This window comes from Patella vulgata, chromosome 4 (genome assembly GCF_932274485.2).
Source record: "Patella vulgata chromosome 4, xgPatVulg1.2, whole genome shotgun sequence".
Classification (NCBI taxonomy): domain Eukaryota; kingdom Metazoa; phylum Mollusca; class Gastropoda; family Patellidae; genus Patella; species Patella vulgata.
Genome location: NC_065882.2, coordinates 43,988,066 through 44,009,441, shown reverse-complemented (window position 1 = coordinate 44,009,441; position 21,376 = coordinate 43,988,066). Strand labels below are relative to the sequence as shown.

The following is a 21,376-nucleotide window of genomic DNA, read 5'->3' as shown; positions in this document are numbered from 1 at the left end:
ATTCACGCGAGAGTATAAAAGTTTGTTCTTCATTATCCAGACAGCACGTTAAATTTGACTTAAGTTTTACAGCTGAGTTTATACTACGGTTATAGGCCTAGTACGATAATTATAAATAGTACACCAATAGTATCAAACAGTTTGTAACGATTGATGGATAAGATAAGATAAGCTGTTTATTGCACCAAAACGTCCATTATTGACAGCATGCATACATGGTATACAGACAACTCATCCCAAAGACAACTCATCCCAACTGGACTCAGACTAGCAATTATTTGCCCATTGACTTCAATGTTAAATGGCTGTAACATCACAGGCTGTAGCCACTCGGCAAACCTCAACAGATTCCAGTACCCTACATCGCTAGATGTAGGTTACCGGAATCTGCCGTTGTTTGCCGAGTGAGGGCTGTAGCTTTTTGCTCAACATTCCGTTGGTTCCAATCTTTGTAGGCACAATGGGGACCACATTTGGCAATCTCCTCATCATAATTTTGTAGGGGGTTGACCGTTTAGATTTTTTGCTACGGGGATTTGAAGTTGACTGGGGTGAAAATCTCACTTTCGACACAATGATCGCTCTGCAGAAAGAAACTTCGAATTCGATCCCCTATCCCCCCGCTCTAATATCATCAGTACTAGGCTATTACCCAAAACTGCTATGAAATTGCAAATTTGATCCCTTTTCTCCAATTCTAGACCCAAAAGTCAACCAAAAAAAGCAGAAAGAGGGGAGAAAAAAATTAAGGAAAAAATTGTCTATTTATAACTCGCACTACATTCGTCCATCATGAATTAAGGGGAAATATTTACTAGTCTGAGTCCCACTAGCCTATTACTATTAGACAACTCATTCCAAGATAAAAGACAACTCATCTCAACTTTAAAACATAGGTCGAGATATAAGACAACTCATCCCAACAATTATAAGTGCTAGTTATAATATTTGTTTTAATACAATTGCCACTCTGACTCAGACCATTCTGATTTTGTTATAAAAATGCGTTATCTTAAAATTGATATTGTTGTTTTAATAAAAAAATTGATATTGTTGTTTTAAATTTTAAGTTTTGGGCGCTCTGTATACTTATCATAGCATACAAGTTTCATTTCCTTGTTTGAACCATACACGTGACTGAAAATGTTGGCCCCAGTCGTGCTGATTGTTTCCATATCATGGTCTGATAGAAATTCATCAGAATACATACTTATCTTTATATATGAGTTTCAGTATAGCTAATAATCTTGGGATGAGTTGTCTTCTAACTTGGGATGAGTTGTCTTATATAAACTTATATTGGGATGAGTTGTTTTGGGATGAGTTGTCTTTGGGATGAGTTGTCAGGTATTCGCATACATATACACTTAGACATAGTCATATACATTTAATAATACATATTACATAGACAACTCAATACATTCATACAAACAAACAGTATACTATAGTGTTTCAGTTTGATGTAGTTGCCACCGAATTTGATTTAGCTCTCTTATCGAAAGCCCAAAACACATATAAAGCCACTGCCTTGGCAATCAATTTTGGTGGGTTAAAGAGATTAAGAAAATTGTAGGAAATCCTAGGATTTGCTGTGAAGGCTGAGTATGGGCTTGGCGTATTTCTTCATACTTGCTACAGTATAGCAAAAAATGTTGCTCGTTTTCGATCGAGTTTAAATTGCAAACTTTGCATAGACGCTGATCAACAGGAATTTTTTTGTATCGGCCCCTCTCTATTTCTAAGTGTTACACAATTGAGGAAATATCACTTTACAGTATTTACACCCCCCTTACATGAAATCGATTAACTTTATCAGATTATGACATTGCACAGTGGTCAGCTGACACGGCCAACGACCACGTGGAAGTCATTACTTAATTACGACCCCTGGCCTGAGTTGTGATGCAACAAATAGCCAACTGCAAAATCTCTTAGATATCATTTGTCTGGTAATGCAATCTGTATTTAAGACTTGATCTGACATCCTTTGTCTAGAAGGAGTTTATAAGCAGAAACGAAAAGTAGATAGGACAGAACGGAGGCCATGGGCGCCTTAGCACGAGACGAGACGAAACGAGGGAGAGTCTCTGGGAGTTGGCACACTCGTGCCTAGCCAAGCTAGGACATGGCTCCCTCAATACAAGTTTTTCTGGGTATCTTTAACATTACGATGTTTGTATGTGATATGTAAGAAGTAGAGAATAAAAGTATTATAAAATGTTAAACTAGTCTTGTCATCTGAACCTGACTTAAAGACCCAATACTGTAACATATTTGATGCATACTGAGTCTAAGAGTGGTCATAGCTTTCTTATGGTCTCTATTTTTAACCGAATATAAAATGTCTGGAGAGTTCGTAACAGTAGGCTTTGAAATGAAATATGTACGTAATTTGTTGTTATTGGAGTTAGAGGATATGTGGTAGAAGGAGTTAAATTTTGATTTGAGGGATTTCTTTATATTCTCTTTATTTAGCAAATGAACATGATTTATTTGGAGTTCCGAAGTTAAATTATTGATTGCACCTGACCAAGACAATTTTTCATTTTTAAAGGATATAGTTTTATCTTCAGAATAGGCTGCTGAAAGTAGAGGAAATATTTGTTTCATCCTGACATCATTTAGCCTTTTATGATACATAAGCATGCGAGTATAAGTGTCTAGCGTTAGTGGGAAGATTCATAGTTCGGCAATACATCCAAGGTTGGTCAACTTAAGTGGTTGGTTCAAAATGGATTTGCATATTTTTATAGTTAATTGGTTTAGATTAATTTTAACCCATTTTTCTATTGCGAATTTGATAATGGCCTGGTACAGTTTGATCAAGACGTCGGTAGGAATATAGTCAGATGAGCATACTTTATTTCTGATACTGTACCAGGCTCTTTTTGCTTTTTTCCCTAAGTCTGACATGGCCTGCTTAAAGCTAGAGTTATTGGATATACATACACCCAGATACACATATGTATTTACATTTTCCATGTTATGAATTCCAATATTGAACCTTTTATGAATTTTTTTCTTCTTATTAAGAGAAGAGCATTATTTTTGATTTATCTGTGTTTACATCTAATTTCCAGTCTGAACAGAACTGTCCCAAGGAGTAGACTCATTTGAAGACCAATATCTGTAGAGGAAATCAGAACTAAATCATCAGCAAAGAGAAGGTGTGAAATTTTGGTATTATCTAGAGTGGGTGCATCGTTATCAGAATTGGTTAAATAAGTGTGAAGATCATTAATATAGATATTGAAGAGGGTGGTACTTAGAACACAGCCTTGTTTTACACACATATTTGAAATTATTGAGTTAGAAAGCCAATCGGTAGTTTTGACTCTGTACGAGGGGTGGTGATGACTCATTGAATTAAGGTCCATGACTGACAAACACTGATCATATAGAGATGTTACCTGTACCGTATACATTTTTATATGAATGTTTCCAAAATGTTTATTATTTTATAAAGACCAAATAAATAGATCTATCCGTAGTAATAACAGGTCTACACACAACCCTAATCTCATTTGGAATTTAGTTCCAGAGAATTTTATATGTCCACATTTTCATGTGGACGGCCAACATACACTTTACAGGACAGGTCACAATTTATATCTAATTTGATGAAACATAAACATATGTTTATATCCGAAAGATCATGGTTCCTTGTGGTATTCGCGTATACATATCACTATCAGACCGGAACTTTCTGGATTATGGCCCCAGATTGTACGAAAACTTACGTTTTTAGCTAGCATGTGGCCTTCTAGAGGTCACAATTTTTATCCGATTTAAAATGACATTTAAATATATCGCCGTTACACCAAAATGACGGTTGAGTGCGAGTTTCTTGAAAATTGGACAGAAACTGCCCAACAAAATGGCTGCTCCATGTATGCAAATAGTGTAAAAGTATGTAATACCAAGGTTGTGGACCCTCTACAGGTCTCCATTTCTATTTGATTTTGATGAAACTTAAAATGTATGTTTATATTCCAAAGATCTTGATTCCTTTTAATATTGACACATGTTGGACCGTAACAACCAGGATTATGGTCCCTTATCTCTTTTTTTTAGTTTGTTCTCTAATCTCTTGCAAAATGTGGTTGTATCTTGCCCGGCAACCACTTGTTAGCTTGTAGACCCTATAGAGGTCACAATTTCTATCCGATTTAAAAAAACGTTTAAATATATCACCGTTACATCATAATGACGGTTTGTTCTAATTTTGTGAATATGGCTGCTCCCTGTACGCAAATAGTGTAAAAGCATGTAATACCAAGGCTGTGGACCCTCTAGAGATCACAATTTTTATACGCCCACATTGAAATGTGGTCGTATATTGTCGTCGCCCCCGTCCGTCCAGCGGTCTGGCGTCCACAATTGCTTGTGGACGCCCTAGAGGCTAAAGTTAATATCTGATTGACTTTAAATTTATACACAGTGTTTAAGGTCTTGAGACAAAGAAGCCTATTGATTTTCAGCGATTTCCGATAATTACTGCCAGAGTTATGGCCCTTGATCACTTCAAAAAATCTTGTGGATGCTCTAGAGGCTAAAGTTAATATCTGATTGAGTTTAAATTTATACACAGTGTTTGAGGTCATGATTTTCCTATTGATTTTCAACGATTTCCGATAATTACTGCCAGAGTTATGGCCCATGATCACTTTGCAAAATCTTGTGATGCTCTAAACCAAACAAATTCTAATAGTTTTCTGATAATTACTTTGTGAGTTGTTGCTCTTAATCAGATTTTAGTGTATTATAAATGTTTCATTACCGAAAAAAGTAAAAATATGCGACAACCCTTGTTGACTGCCCGGACGATTTAGTTGCTGTGGGCTTATGTTTCGTTGCCTGGCAACCTATCTTTATTTGATTTTGTTGAAACTTAAAATATATTTTTAAAATCCCAAAGATTTCGGTTCCTTTCGATATTGGCACATATCTGACTGTAACATCCAGGAGTATGGCCCCTGATCACTTTGTTAGCTTGTTCTCTGTCCATCTCTTGCAAAATGTGAGCGTATCTTGCATTACAACCGGTTGTTGTTTTTTTTTTCACGATGTATGGGTGGTAATCTGAGGCAGCACCCAAAAGCACTGCTAAAATTTGTTAAATGAGAACTTAAATCAGAATCTGTAAAGAGTGTTCTAGAAATACTAACACCACCCTGCTAAGTGCGTGATACTTGTCACTGCTTATAGCTAATTCCATCGAATCATAGTCCCACACAATAGCTTTGTCTCAACTGCAGCTTATCCGAAAGAAAAACTTGGATATTGAGCAAATTTGATAAGGATTTAGAAACTCTATCGTGTTCACAAGGTTTTCAGTAAAGGGGGTATTACATTGGTTTGGTATGGAAAGTCTTAGACTTCTGAATATTAATATGGTTCGTCCTCTCATGACCACAATGCTTCACACCAAATTTGAAAGGAATCTGTCAAAAACTGACGACATAATACGCCCAGAAAAATGACCTAGTTTGTGTCAGGTGGATGTTTAACCCATTCACTCTCTTTCTCTCATTTTAAGCAATGATGAGGGCATCAGAAGACAAATAGAACTTGTAATATCTGACCGTTAGATTCCGCCAGTCTAGCTGAGTTTTATCATTTTATTTGTTAGAAGTCAAAAACAAAACAAAAATAAAATTGGGAGTATATACTCATTCATGTCTGCATTGTTTCCTTGTTACAAAAAACACCTCCAGTTTATATTATAGGGAAGATTTGCTTTATATAAATAATAGTTTGTGCAGAACACGTACTTCACTTGATTCATTCCATTTTTATATGCCCACATTGAAATGTGATCGTATATTGTCGTCGCCCCCATCCGCCCGTCTGTCGACAATTGCTTGTGGACGCTGTAGAGGCTTAAGTTAATATCCGATTGACTTTGAATTTATATAGTGTTTAAGGTCATGAGACAAAGAAGCCTATTGATTTTCAGCAATTCCTGATAATTACTGCCAGAGTTATGGCCCTTGATCACTTCAAAAAATCTGATTGACTTTAAATTTATACACAGTGTTTAAGGTCATGAAACGAAGAAACGAAGAAGCCTATTGATTTTCAGCGATTTTCGATAGTTATGGCCCTTGATCACTTTGAAAAATCTTGTGACGCTCTAGAGGCTAAAGTGATCATCCGATTGACTTCAGATTGATTCACAGAGGTTAAGGTATTAAGTTCTTCAATGAATTTTTATGACATGAACAGCTAAATCCACAATATTAAAAGTTTCGTATACTAAGCGTTAGCATGGGGCAGAACTTTATAAAAACCAAACAAATTCTAATGGTTTTCTAATAATTACTTATTGAGTTGTTACTCTTAGTCAGATTTTAGTGTATTATAAATGTTTGATTACCGAAAAAAGTAAAAATATGCGACAACTCTTGTTGACTGCCTGGACGAATTAGCTGCTGTGGGCGTATGTTTTGTTGCCTGGCAACCTATCTTGCCATTATTTTGTAAAAATTACATATTACAGGAAAAACTTGCAGAAGATAAAATGGCTACAAACCAGTACGATATTTGTGAAGAACTGGAGGTTTTAAGATCCATGTATTGTCTGCCTGGAGAACTTGATATCAGTGAAGGTTTGTAAATTGTAATAACTTTCTTAAGGGAGATTATGACACAGGGTTCTGTATCAGCCAGTTTTATAGCTAATGCAGCAATATGATTGATTTTTATACGCCCACATTTGCAGGTGGACGTATATTTTCGTCGCCCCTGTCAGTCCGTTTGTCCACAATTTTTTGTAAACACTCTAGAGGTCACAATTTTTATCCGATTCAACGAAACTTGAAATATAGGGTTATCACCCTAAGATCTCGACTGCTTTCGATATTGGCATGTATCGGATCGAAACTTCATGGATTATGGCCCCTGTTTGTACGAAAAATCACGTTTTTAGCTTGTGGACCCTACAGAGGTCATAACTTTTATCTGATTTTGTTGAAACTTGAAATGTAAGTTTATAACCCAAAGATCTCGGTTCCTTTCGATGATATTTGCACATATCGAATTGTAATTTACTGAATTATGGACCCTGGTTGTACGAAAAATCACGTTTTTAGCTTGTGGACCCTATAGAGATCATAATTTTTTTTCCGATTTAAAAAAACGTATTATTATATCACCGTTACATCCTAAGGACGACTGAGTTTGAATTTCGTGAAAATCGGCCTAAAAACTGACAGACAAAATGGCCGCCCTTCGTTCTCAAATAGCGTAAAAATATGGTATATCAAGGTTGTGGACCCTATAGAGGTCACAATTTTAATCATATTTTAATGAAACTTGAAATGTAAGTTTATAACCCAAAGATCTCGGTTCCTTTCGATATTTGCGCATATTGGATCGTAATTTCCTGAATTATGGCCCCTGATTGTATGAAAAATTGCGTTTTTAGCTTGTGGTCCCTCTAGAGGTCACAATTATTAACCGATTTAAAAAAACGTTCGAACATATCACCGTTACACCATTATGATGGCTGAGTTTGAATTTCTTGGAAATCAGACCAAAACTGCCGGACAAAATGTCCGTCTCTTGCACACAAATATTGTAAATATATGGTATATCAAGGTTGTGGAGGTGGACCCTATAGAATGCCACAATTTTAATCCTATTTTGATGAAACATGAAATGTAAGTTTATAACCCAAAGATCTCAGTTCAGAGGTTGGACTTTAAACTCCTTAAGTCAGTATTTCAGTAAATTTTAGATTTTTGTGCCCTGTCATCACAATTCCTAGAATGGCTCTGGATTAATTTTTATTCACGTTTTCTTGTCATAAGTTTCAGAGAGCAGTATTGGTACTGAAAACAATTTTTTAAAATAAGTAATTTTTTTTTTTAAACAATATTTATTCACATAAACTGGATTGGAGAACAGGCAGAAACCTATAACCCCATTCTCCATAAAAGTACAAACATAAATATATATTGAAAAGATGTAAAGAAAAAAAAGAAAATAAAGTAGAGAATGTTTTGTTATGAATAGTTAACCGAGCTTCTAGATGTCATTTAAAGAAGTAGAGAACGATTAAATTATAAGATGGTTATATACACTATATACACCATATGTACAAACCACAATCAAAAGATTTATATTTCATTCATTTTCATACAGAATTTTCAAAATCTTTGGGAGATTTCGAGGAAGTTATGTACTACAGAAAGAATTTCTTCAGAATTGTCTCAGTCTTCAGTTCCGAATAATGAATTTTGATAAAGTTGTGGAAGTTTTGATATTGTCGCAGATCGTGCATCTGAATGTAAGGGGGATAATTAAGAGAAAATATTCAGAGTCTTCAAAGGCATGACCACAATCGTATGTAGGGCTGTCAGAAATATGTCTGTGAAACGATGTCCGTTTAAATCACTGCAAGAGAGTCGAAGGCGCGAATGGTGAATTTGACTTTTCCTGCTGCAAGAGTAGTATGTTAAAGGTATAATTTGATCAAGGTAGATGAGTTTAGATTTAAAAGACAAAAAATTGTAGATGGTATAAAAGAAGAAGAAAATAACGAAGTTCTGCAGAAATATGTTGGGATGTTGCTTTGGTTTCGTAGGCGATAAGAATTTATTTAAGGTGGTGTCAGTTGAAACATGTATTCAGGAGTGATATGGTTTATGATTTTGTAGAATAAAATTAATTTATGTTGCCTTCTTCTCTCCTGCAGTGTGATAAAACCAGTTTCCTTATATAACAGTTGGTGATTTGTACCTTTCACAGCACCGCATATAGTCCTGAGTGCATCTAATTGTAAAAGTTCTAGTTTACGTGTTAGTTCGGCGCTACTCCCATCCCATATAACATCACAGTATTCGAAATGAGGAGGATTAAATGAGGTATACATGGTTTGGAGAGATCTATGACTTAACCTATATTTTAATGAGCAAAGACAATTTACAAGTTTACTTAGAGATGTAGTGTAATATGATGTAGAGCTTATAATGACTTATGTCATACAATGTACAGAAACCTATTAATCATTTGTTTTTTTGGGGTAATTATTTATCGAGTCATCCCCCCCCCACCCCTCCCCAGGCAAACTGTAATCATGTATTTAATCTGTCATCAGTCACTCAACTTCCTTATTTTTCATTTTAGATTCGAGGAATGGAAGACACATTGCATTGAAGCTGAAAAAAGAGGAGGAAAAAGAAAGAATTGTTCTGGATGTCAAAATAGCTCTATCCAGTTCTTATCCTAGTACAGCACCAGAAATATCCCTATTTAGTTGTGAACTATCAGCAAAAGTGTTAAAAAGCCTTCGACAAGAAGTCACAGATATAATCAAGGAAAATTTGGGATCACCAGTTTTATTGCATATAATTACTTTTCTCTGTGAGAAACTTGGTGAGTTGTCAACAGAAATAGTAGGCAGATCCTTAAATACAGAAATTCACAAAAACAGAAGGAATTGTATTATGCTGATACATTTAGATCACATGAGAGCTCGAGCATCCTACATTAAATTGATAAAGAAGTGGACAAATGAATTAAATCTGTGTGGAAGACTTATTTTCTTTAAAAGACTTATTCTCTTATTATTAATAGGAAGCACTTGCCATTTAAAGGTATCTTACATCGTTTCTAAGTTGTTATAACCCCAGTATTCCTGTCTAAAAGGAAGCTGTGGTGGCTCAGTGTGTCAGGTGCTGGCTCACTAATCAGGAGGTCGGGTTCAATCCCGGTGACCGGTGTTGGCTGAGAATATCCCCATGGATTTTCCAGCATGGTTTCCCCTTGTAGGTGGTGCAGGTCTGGTAAGGAACAGTGTCAAAGCTTTTGGATTGGACGAAAAATTTAGATTCTGTGTCTATGTTTGTGTGGACGTAAAATTACAGACAAGTAGCATGTTAAACCTTATTTCATTTAATTTCATTTCCCCAGTCTAATTAAGGCAAATATTATACTTTCAGATCATATACAATAAATTATACTAAACAGCAAAAAAAAAACAGTACGATTTCAAAATCAAAGAGGCACTTTAATCAAATCATTCTAGAAAAGGACTTACTAAATGGATCAAAGCATTTTTTTGTGAACTTGTATGTTGACACATTAGTGATTAATTCATCACAATTCCAAGACATTACGAGAAGGTTTAGAGTCTGTACACAGTCTATACATCAGTATGTGGCGTGTCCACCACAAGTGTCAATAACAGCAGCGCAGTGTCTGTACACCACAGATACCTGTTCAATCGGGTTTAAGTCCGGACTAAGGGCTGGCCAGTGCATAACGTTGACACCGTTCTGCTGTAGAAAGTCCCGAGTAACTCTGGCGGTGTGGGCATGGGCGTTGTCATGCTGGAAAACATTTCGAGACGTACAAAATGTGGTATGACGTGGGGTCTGAGAGCTTGATCAATATAGCGCACTGCTGTGATGCTGCCTCCTCTCCCTGGACCAAGATTTTGAACACCACAGGACCCACTCTCTGGCCGATTCCACCCTAAACCATTATGCTTGGACCTCCCCATGAGTCTCGTTCCATGACGCATTGGTCAGAATAACGCTGGCCACTTCGACGCCATATTCTGGTCCTGCCATATGCAGTTGATACGCAATATGGACTCTGTGAACAGAACAGTTCTCCATTGCCTGTGTCGCCAGTTCGGGTGTTGTTGGGCAAACTGTAGACGATCACGTCGATGGCTATGGGTGAGGATCAGTCCACGGTAAGGTCTACGGCAATGGATGTTCTCTCTGGTGAGACGTTGGCGCACTAAATCGGTACTGATGGATCTTCTGTCTGTTCCCACTGTCTGACGTGCTGTTCTCAGATGCCTGTGCATAGGGATTCTGCACATACTGTCGCACAACATGGCGGTCTTGTCGCCTTGTGGTAACCCTTGGTCTACCAGTTCGGGGGCGATCATCCGTGGTGTTGGTGACCCGAAAGCGTTGCTGAAGCCTGTAGATGGTCCGAACATTGACCTGGAAGTGATTGGCAACAGCTTGGGCAGTGTGGCCAGCGTCGAGTCTTCGAAGTGCCTGGTTCCTCTGAGTTGTGGCATGTTGCTGACGTTGTAGTGTGAATGATTCAACCAGGTATGAGGGTGCATTTTATAGCGCTGGATCTGGTGTGCAGCATAAGTTACATGAAAATCATGGAGAACACATTACCATCTCAGAAGTCAGGTTGCGTTTTTGAGAACATTTCCTGGGTTCAATTCTGTGATTGGGAATTAGCCTTATTGCTCAGGTAAAGTAGGAGATGTGGTCACAAATATACAATAAAAACACTTGACGTTTCTTTTGCTGCTTAGTATATTTCACCATATCTGTTTGGCATCAAAGTTTGCACTCCTAATTAAAATTTAATACAATGATGATTTAAAAAGGTTTGAGAGAAATACATTTTTTCAAAGTACTGTACTTATTGAGTTGAATTATTTTGTCAAACAAGCAGCTTAATTTAATAAAAGGAGTACAGCTTTAACAAATGCCAAAATAAAAATAAACAGTGAACCATTAATATTGGAATTTTCTTTATTCAATTTTGAAAGGAGTATATTATTCGCAACAGGAGTAGAAATGTAGATGTTGATTCAAGAGGTCAGAGTTGTAAAGAAAGAATGTTATCAGTACTATGTGAACAACCCTGGGATAAACAGGTTATGTAAGTATAATAATGAGGTCTTTTCATAGCATTCACTTTCACTAAGTTTCAGTAAATGAAGTTTGTTTGTATTGGAATGGTGACAGCACATCTATAATTATATTACACAAGGAAATGATATCCCATCTCATTTGAAAGAGAAATTGTGTTTATATTGATCATTAATTTTCCCCCGCCTTTCAAAGAAAGCAGGGGACTATTAAAATGGGTCTGTCTGTCTGTCCGTCACACTTTTTGGGACACAATAACTCTCCTTCTAATTGAGCTAGAATGGTCAAACTTGGTGTAGGTGTTTATTAGGTCAGTGCCTTGATGGAGTTCGAAGATGAGCATTTTCTGATTGGTTGATGCTTTGGGACATGATAACTTTAGTTCTGATTAAACATGCATTATGCAAGAGCTAAATCTGCCTATTGCAAGTCTTTATTTAGGCTTCAGGGGCCTGTTTCACGAAAATTTAACTAAGATAAAATTCAAATTTCAGTAATTTGATTGGATAATATTAAATTGATTTTAGTGCTTAGCCAATCAAAATTGAAGTATCTACTAAAATTTGGATTTTATCTTAAGTTAAAATTTCGTGAAACAGGGCCCAGATGTTATAGAAATTATTAATTTGACCTTTATTTACACGACAAGCTCAAAATCAACTCTGTAGACCCACTGATGGCTTGGGTACAGTGTGGATTTAAACATTCGTCCATTTAAAATTAAATCAATAAATGGCAGACCAAGCTAACATTTACCGTTAGTTGCTGATGTCACTACCGGAAACTGGTGATGAAAGGCCTGTCAAGCATGGCTACCATAGCCACTGAGCATGTTACTTGATAATCGAGAATATGTGGGTGGAGTTATCATCTGTCAATCAAACGATTGCCAATTCTCATAGACGGTGCAGACACAATTGATGCCTATTTCTAGTCCAAATTTCCAACAGTGACAATTCCGTTCAGAACAAAGTAATTTGACTGAAATTTTCAACATTTTCTTTTTTCATCATCTATTTTTGAATTATTATAGCAAGAATGGCCACCTCTTGAGCATTTTCTGCTCAGGGTAAGCAGAGCAATAAGCAATTTGATTGGTTGAGACTTTTGGAACACAATAACTCTCCTTCTAATTGAGGTAGAATGTTCAAACTTGGTGTAGCCGTTTATTAGGTGAATGCCTTGATGTAGTTTGATGATAAACATTGTCTGTTTACGGTAAGCAGAGATTGGTTGATGCTTTGGGGCACGATACCTTTGGTTATAATTAAGTGAAAGTGATGAAACTCCGAGTATAGATTCATTATATTATTACCGTGACTAAGTTCGATGATGAGAATTTTCTGCTTAGGCGAAGGAGAGATAACCAATTTGATTGGTCAAAACTTTGGAACATAACAACTCTGCTTTTAATTGAGGTAGAATGTTTAAACTTGATATAGATGTTCATTAGTTGAATGTCTTGACTGAGTTCAATGATTAACATTTCGAGCTAATTAAAGTTAAGCAGAGCTAAGCAATTTCATTGGTCAATGCTTTAGGACAAGATAACTTTGATTCTATCTGATAGAGAGTGATGAAACTTGTTGTATAGTTGATAAGCAGTTCGATTGCTTGATACTTTTGAAAAAAATAAATGTGCGATAAATTAAAATGTGTCATCTATTTATTTTGGTATTTCAGCGGGGGACATCAGCCTCACTGTTGGCTTGTTAAGATTATTTTTAGTGTTACTGGTTCCCAATTATTTTCTGGTCTTAAATTAATGAGAGAAAAAATTCTAAGCATTATCATTCTTCAATAATATCATATTCAAAATAACGTAAGAGTTTAGACTAATTTAATTATCAAAAATCAATCTACCTTTAACTCCTTATTAAACCGGGGTTGTGCTTATAAGAAAAGTGTGCCTAGCTGTTCGAATGGCACATTGACATGTTGGTAAAAGAATCGTTGGAAGTTGGATTTTAAAAAAAAAGTCCAGTTGACTAATATGTGACTAAATAATGTGTATATATTGTGATAGTGTGTCTCAAATTTTGTATACAACCTAATAAGAACATGGACTATGAAACTTTGTAATCCAATAACATTAAATTGAAAATCAATTTTTACTAATTATTCAAGATCTACAAAGTATCAATGCCTCTTTGAATATGACATAAGAGGCTATTTATAATTTATATTTAAATTGTCAAAATGATTAAATCTATTTATTTTTATTTTTTAGGTTTCATGAGTTTAAAGTTATTGATTGTGAAAGCAATGAGGAAGTTAAAGATATATTTGGTGGAGACTTGGAAGACATTTATAACACTTATGTTTATAAATTATCAGGCTATGGACTGAAGGTGTAAAAGGTAATATATTATATTGATAGTAGACACAGGGTCAGTCGATTGGTTCGTTTTGTGCTGCCAACCAGGAAGTCTGGTGGAGTATAGTTGTCTCTTGTATGCCAACAGAATAACACTGACCAAAATATTTGACTGCATTTTTAAAAAAAAAAAGAAAATCATGATTTTAACTGTTCATTTAGAAATTTAATTATGAATAGATTTGTAATTAACTATTAACCCACAAACATAGATAGCGAAAAATGAATATACAATTTCATTCAAATATCTTTATTTTTAGTGAAGTTATGAGTGTTTGAAGTTTTGACAAGCTATATCGTATAGATTGTTTATTATCGTAGCAATGGTATTTGACAATCGAGACTGTATCTCCACCCTCCAATGGTCTGAAGGGCTGAATGTAGGCTGTTCATGATAATAGATATCTAAATATTTAGCTCTTACATAATGCATCTTTAATAAGAGAGTGTTTAATCTTTCAGTATTCTAACATGTTATCAAATGATAAACAAAATACTTATAAATCATTGTAATATATGTTGTCCCTGTCATTCAATCCTTATAATTTAATAAATTGTCTCAAAATCAATATATATTTTGATTACTAACTAGATAACAACTGGAGATCGCTTAAAGTGTCTCATCCATTTTGAACAAGATTAGTTTAGACTTTAACATGGTGGTGACATATTTAAGATTTATTGAGACACTCAAATATTTAAATGTAAATATGAAATTAAACATTACCCTATATGAAATTAAACATTTGTAGTAATAAGATAAACAGGTTTTAAAAAAATACTTTCAATCTCATTAAAATGGAGCTATAATTCTTGTTCTGTTTCTCAAAATATATATCTCACGGATTTGCATTTGAGGTCATGGCTGGGGCTATAATGGTGAATGACATAGCCTATTTATATTTAACTTGTTTTGTTTTGTTCCACGGCACTGTTAAATAATGGTGAACCTGATTGAATGATGTAGACTATTTATATTTTACATTTCTAAACAGACTGGGCTAATTTAGACAAGCATATGCCATGTGTAATGTGAGGGAAATTTTGCCCAGACAGCAGTTGAATTCCAACTGTTAAGGGCTTTTTCACCTGCCCGCCAAGGTGTTCACAGGACCTCACTTTTTTCCCATCCAAACGACAAGACACCTTCCTTGCAGGCCCTCTATTCTGCGTCACTGACAAGGGAAATTGTGCTGGAACATTCTGAGGACAATTCTTGGTCAACACCGGGATCGAACCCTGGACCTCCTGTTTAGCAAGCCAGTGCCTTATTCACTGAGCCCTCAAACACAATTTGAGCTATAAAACAAATGAAACAAAATGGAATCTGCATTGTAATCAGTAGTTTCCTGAAATGACCTAGTTTGTGTCGAGTGGATGTGGACAGTTAAACATCATTCTATTGACATAATGTGAAATACAAATTCTTTAGTATTGTGGTTGATCCTCTTTGATGAACATAACCTAGCCTTATCTCCAACTAAAAACAACATTATTACAAATGGCCAAAATACCTCAGTAACCACTTATAGCTGATTGAATCTATTAGTTATCCTTGGATTGGCAATTTGGAAATGTATAAAATAATGTTTAATTTGGTTATGTATGCTTGCTGATCTGTATTGTTATTCTGATAACTAGAAATATAAATAAGGAAAGGTTGAAAAAGAAGGTATGTTTTTATACATTGTCTTTTATTCAAATCATCCTAATGTTGTTGTTTTTTTCAGAAATGAATTTTTAATAATATAATTGTAACTGTTGCACACACTTACTCCCCTACTGATTGGCATGTGAAAAAATCCAAATTATTCAACTAAATTACTTAATGAAAAATACTACTTTAACCAAGAAATAAAAACAAGTAAGAAATTAATGGGTAAAATGTAACCTATTGCCAGTCACATTAACTTCAATGTACAGATATGGAATAGTAATTCCATACATCAGTTTTATTGTCATACACATCATTTCCCAATAAACATTACAATAAACAATGATGAATAATTTGATGATAGTCTAATAAGTATAATATAATGTACATTTAATTTCTTCAGTTAGTATTAATTATATTACATTTCAGTGTTGGCATATTATGTCGACACCCTGTCAGTTGGTCTGCCAATTGGCTTGTGAACAGGATGTAAGCTACAGTTTTTGATGGATCTTTTTCAAATTTGGTGAGAAGCATTAGGTCATGAAAGTATGAAGCCAAGACAGTAATCAACTTTAAACCGGGTACATGAATTAAATATGGAAAATTAGAATCTGAGATTCGATCTCCATAACAAATTACCAAGAATTATTTTTGTTGAAGTCTGGTTATATTAAAGGGAATGGAAGCTTATAATTAACCTATTTCCTACCGGAACTTTATTTGACCCAATTCTGGCAGGTTCATTTCAAAATGGATTAAGAACCCTGGGATGAACCCTATTGATATTCAGCATTCCGTGATCTTCAGTATACCAGAGGTAGTCCCCCTTTTCCGAAAACCTGTGAAAACAATCAAATTTATAGGTTTTTTTACAGATTTCTTTCACACTTGTTGAGACTGTTTAACTAGTGACAGATATGAATGATTGAACGTAATGGAAAGTCATAGTCATCATCATATATTTACAGACATATTGCCCTGAACTTTTAATCGCTCTGTAGATTTTGAGATTTTTTCCAAAGCTGCTTGGATCGTGGTACCAGTAACCTATCAGACTATTAAATTTTGTTTGCATCAATTATTTGCAGCATTATTGTCATGTGGATGTATATTGTCGTTGCCCCTGTCCGTCCACAATTTGTTTGTGGACACTCTACAGGTCACAATTTTTATCTGATTTCGACGAAACTTGAAATATAGGTCTATCTCCCAAAGATCTTGGTTGCTTTCGGACCATAGCTTCATGGATTATGGCCCCTGATTGTACGAAAAAAACATTTTGATCCGGTTTTGATGGAACTTAAACTGCATGTTTACAATGCAAATATCTTGTTTCCTTTCGATATTCACGCATATCGGATCGTAACTTCCTGATTGTACGAAAAATTGCGTTTTTATCTTGTGGTCCCTCTAGATGTCACAATTTTTATCCGATTTAAAAAAAGGGTTTAGTATATTACCGTTACACCCTAATGTTGGTTGAATTCAAATTTCGTGACAATCGGACCAAAACTGCCGGATAAAATGTCTGCCCCTTGTACACAAATAGTATAAAAATATGGTATATCATGGTTGTGGACCCTCTAGAGGTTACAATTTTCATCAGATTTTGATGAAACATGTAATGCATGTTTATATCCAAAAGATCTTGGTTTCTTTCGATATTCGCGCATATCGGATCGTAACTTCCTTAATTATAGCACCTGATTGTATGAAAAATCGCGCTTTTAGCTTGTGGTACCTCTAGAGGTCACAATTTTTATCTGATTTAAAAAAAAAACATTTTAGTATATCACTGTTACACCCTAATGATGGTTGAGTTCAATTTTCGTGAAAATCGGATCAAAACTGTCAGACAAAATGGCCGCCCCTTGTACGCTAATTATGTAAACATATCGTATATCAAGGTTGTGGACCCTCTAGAGGTCACAATTTTGATCTGATTTTGATGAAACTTGAAATACATGTTTATAACCCAACGATTTTGGTTCCTGTTGATATTCGCGCATATCGAATCGTAACTTCCAGAATTATGGCCCTTGTTTGTACAAAAAATCACGTTTTGAGCTTGCCTTGGTCCCTATAGAGGTCTCAATTTTTATCTGATTTAAAAAAAAACGTGTGAATATATCACAGTTCTACACTAATGATGGTTGAGTTTGAATTTCGTGAAAATCTGACAAAAACTGACGGACATACCCACCCGCCTCTTGTACGCAGATAGTGTAACTAAAAATATGGTATATCAAGGTTGTGGACCCGCTAGAGGCCACAGTTTTTATCTGATTTGGATGAAAATTTAAATATATGTTTTTATCACAAAGATCTTGGTTCCTTTTGATAATCACACATATCCGAAAGTAACTTCCTGGATTATGGCATTTTTAGCTTGTGGATTCTCTAGAGGTCACATTTTTTTTTCTGATTTTAAAACACGTTTAGATATATCACCATTGCACCATAATGAAGGTTGAATTTGAATTTCGGGAAAAATCGAAATGGCCGCTCTTTGTACAAAAATTGTGTATAAGTATTTAATACAAAGGTTATGGACCCTCTCGAGGTCACAATTTTTATCCGATTTTGATGAAACTTAAAACATATCTTTATATTCCATAAATCTCAGTCGCTTTTGATATTTGCGCATTTCTGACCATAACTTTCTGGATTAATTGTACAAAAAATTGTTTTTAGCTTGTTCGCTATCCATCTCTTGCAAAATGTGGGCGTATCCTGCGTGGCAGCTGCTGGTTTATTTCATATGTGTCATTGTTTGGATAGTCAGAAGTGTGAATGTCTTCTTAGAATTGTTTGACTGGTTAGGCTTATAAGGATGAGCCCTATTATAATTCAAAATTGACCATCAATTGTTCTTGGAGTCATTACCCTTGTCATCAAAACCAAGAAATGTAGTTCAATAATTTGTTAGATGTTTTTAAAAAAACAACCTTGATGCAAAATTTCAAAACAATAAAATGGTGACAACTATTAAAAACAATCTGGGCTCAAGTTTCTTGTCTGGCAACCTATCTTTTATATGGATATGTAGTTGTACATATATTTACTTACAGACTATACTGCCAGTATATACTATATATAATGAAAGACAATTTTATAAATACAGTCACATTTGTTAGTTACATAGATATTCAATATGATAAGAAATCAATTCATTGTATGTGCAAGGAAAGAAGGACACACATCAAATAAAAATGGGCATGTTAGCTCTTAAAGGAGGAAATATTTGAAGTCTATAATAGTGATGAATTATGCTATCTTAGTAGGTTAAATGGTCAATAGAAAGCCCATAAATAATAACTATCACATTACTGAAGTGATATAGTGTCCCCAAAGATACCTCTTTCAATAGACCCTTTTGTACAGGTTATAAACTGTCAATTTTACACAGTCAATCTTGACAAGAAACAGATTCAGATCTTTTATTCTATTGGCCAGTGATATAAAATGTACACCAGTTCAATGTTCTGGTTGAAATTCTATTTCATTTAGTTTTCTGTGAAAATTAGTTACTCTCTTTATGTGTTTTATAGGAATGTAATCTTATAGTTGGTTAACAACCAGTCCACTTTATAGGTAAATATATTAATGCTCCATAAATTTTGTTATGATATGGAATGTTATATTTAATTTCAATGAAATTTCTTAAGAAGTAAATTTATACAGTTTTTTTTAACATAATCTTTGAAAACAATAATGTAATAATGTAGACATTGTCCCATTACTACTCAAAATAAAGCATCAGATCAAAGTATGTTAATACTTAATTTTTACCTAAATCAAAAATATTTAGCTATCGGTACTATAAATTATATTCTATAAAACTAAATTTTTGTACAAGCCAGCTAATGCTTCATGAAGGTTTTTTTTTGCCCTCCGCCTTTGATAGGGAGCATGGGCCATTAAAATGAGTTTGTTTGTCCATACATTTGTCTGTCCGTATGTTTTTAAGTGAAGTAGAATGTTCAAACCTTTTATAGTTTTTCGTTAGTTGAAAGCCTCGTTGAATAGTTCAATAAGGAACTTTTTCTGCTTGGGTTCATAAACGATTAATTTGATTTGTCAACGCTTTGGGACATGATAACTTTGATTCTAATTAAGTGAGAGTGGGGAAACTTTGTGTATAGTTTCATTAAATCAATAATATAATAATTCTGCTATTTGTTTGTACAAGCCAGCCCATTCTTTGTGAAGTTTTTTTTTTATCCCCACCTTTCCATCTGTCGCATCTTTTGGAACACAAAAACTCTTGAAAAAATCAACATTTGAGTCTTCATGGACTGCTCTGACGACTTAGGTACTATTATGTTTAGCTGCACTCAGGTGTGATCGGCCATTTTAATTTAGAATACCCTTCTTTAATGCCTTATTTCTCTGCTTTTATTTATTTGTTAAATATAAACATACATTATGCAAGAGCTAAATCTGCCTATTGCAGAACTTTCTTTAGGCCTGAAACGTTATCTAAATTATTAATTAGACATTAATTAATTAACGTATCCAGACCATAATCAACTCTCGATGTCAACGCTAGTCTGCGATGTTTACTGGATTAGGATACCATTTGCTGCTCCACTTCCATTCTTGATTTAATCACGAAATGGATAATCGAGACTATGTTTTTTATCGTACTGACTTTAGTAATGATGATCAACGCTAAAATCTTGGTTCAGAGTGGATCAATTTCTCTGAAATTTCAACAAATTCCCTTTACATTATCTAGTTTTTAACTATTATAAATTATAATGAGAACTGCCAGCTCTTCATCTAATCTCTTATAATGTATCTTAAGGATGTCTGGATAATGGTATAAATATTGGCATATTTACAAAGACCATTAATAACTTTTTTGGTCATTGGAGTCCTTTAAGTAAAGGTGGGAATTAAATTATATTTAACTACAATCTCTCTTGTCCATCTTAAACGCATTTAAAATATTTATTTAATATCTAATTACAGATTTCAAGATGATGATGGGAAGTGGAACTACAGCTCCGAAATTGGATCGCAAATCTTTGCCAAAAGAAAAGAGTGCTGAACACAAAACCTCGATTGTTCGGAAAATATCTCAAATCCAGAGTTCTGAACATAAAACTTCGATGGTTCGGAAAATATCTCAAATCCAGACTCCAACAAATGCCTTAATCCGACCAAGAGCAAGCACCGTAACCAGAAAGGACAGGGCAATCTCAGTCTCGAGTCGTGATCCAGACAGAAATAGTTGCAGCACTTTGGACCAACAGAAGTTTATTCGATACGAAAACACCTATCAACTAGAGCCAGACGTTAAATTTCAAACAAAGAAAGTTGAGAATATTGTTGCGGATGTCTTTGAGCGAGAACTTCGGGATGAAAAATATGATCCAGTGACTTCTGCACGCTCTTGTCTTTACTTGAGTGATCTTATCAAGGAGAAAGTTAAACTACTAAACATGAAGCGCTACAGAATAATATGTATTGTAATCATCACAGAACATGCCCAACAGAGTATGAGTGTTGCTTCTCGTTTTTGCTGGGATGAAAATAATGATAATTTTGTATGTTCACAATACAATCAACCCATGCTTCATGCAGTTGGTATGGTATTTGGTGTTTATTTAGATTAGGTTAAAGCTAATTTTGATTGACAATTTATGTTACCGTCCATAGAAGAATATATATAATAATTACAAAGTATTTTTA

General features: G+C 34.8%; 1 protein-coding gene across 10 annotated transcripts; it reads left to right on the top strand.

Annotated features, from left to right (window-relative positions):
• The first annotated feature begins 18 nt into the window (after positions 1–18).
• Positions 19–21,370, top strand: LOC126818175 (RWD domain-containing protein 3). Of its 10 annotated transcripts, XR_007679157.2 has the most exons (8): positions 19–3,167; positions 6,503–6,611; positions 9,133–9,602; positions 11,540–11,652; positions 13,873–14,002; positions 15,750–15,883; positions 19,228–19,270; positions 20,654–20,941. XR_007679157.2 is itself a non-coding variant. In XM_050545414.2 (7 exons), exons 2-5 carry the CDS (start codon positions 6,524–6,526, stop codon positions 13,997–13,999), a joined length of 798 nt encoding a protein of 265 aa, XP_050401371.1. In that variant the 5' UTR covers positions 20–3,167; positions 6,503–6,523; the 3' UTR covers positions 14,000–14,002; positions 19,228–19,270; positions 20,654–20,941. The 10 variants fall into 10 exon arrangements, 8 of the variants coding, with proteins under 8 accessions (XP_050401371.1, XP_050401375.1, XP_050401370.1 ...); XR_007679156.2 differs by having other exon boundaries at positions 15,750–19,270; XM_050545414.2 differs by lacking the exon at positions 15,750–15,883 and having other exon boundaries at positions 20–3,167.
• The last annotated feature ends 6 nt before the right edge of the window (positions 21,371–21,376 follow it).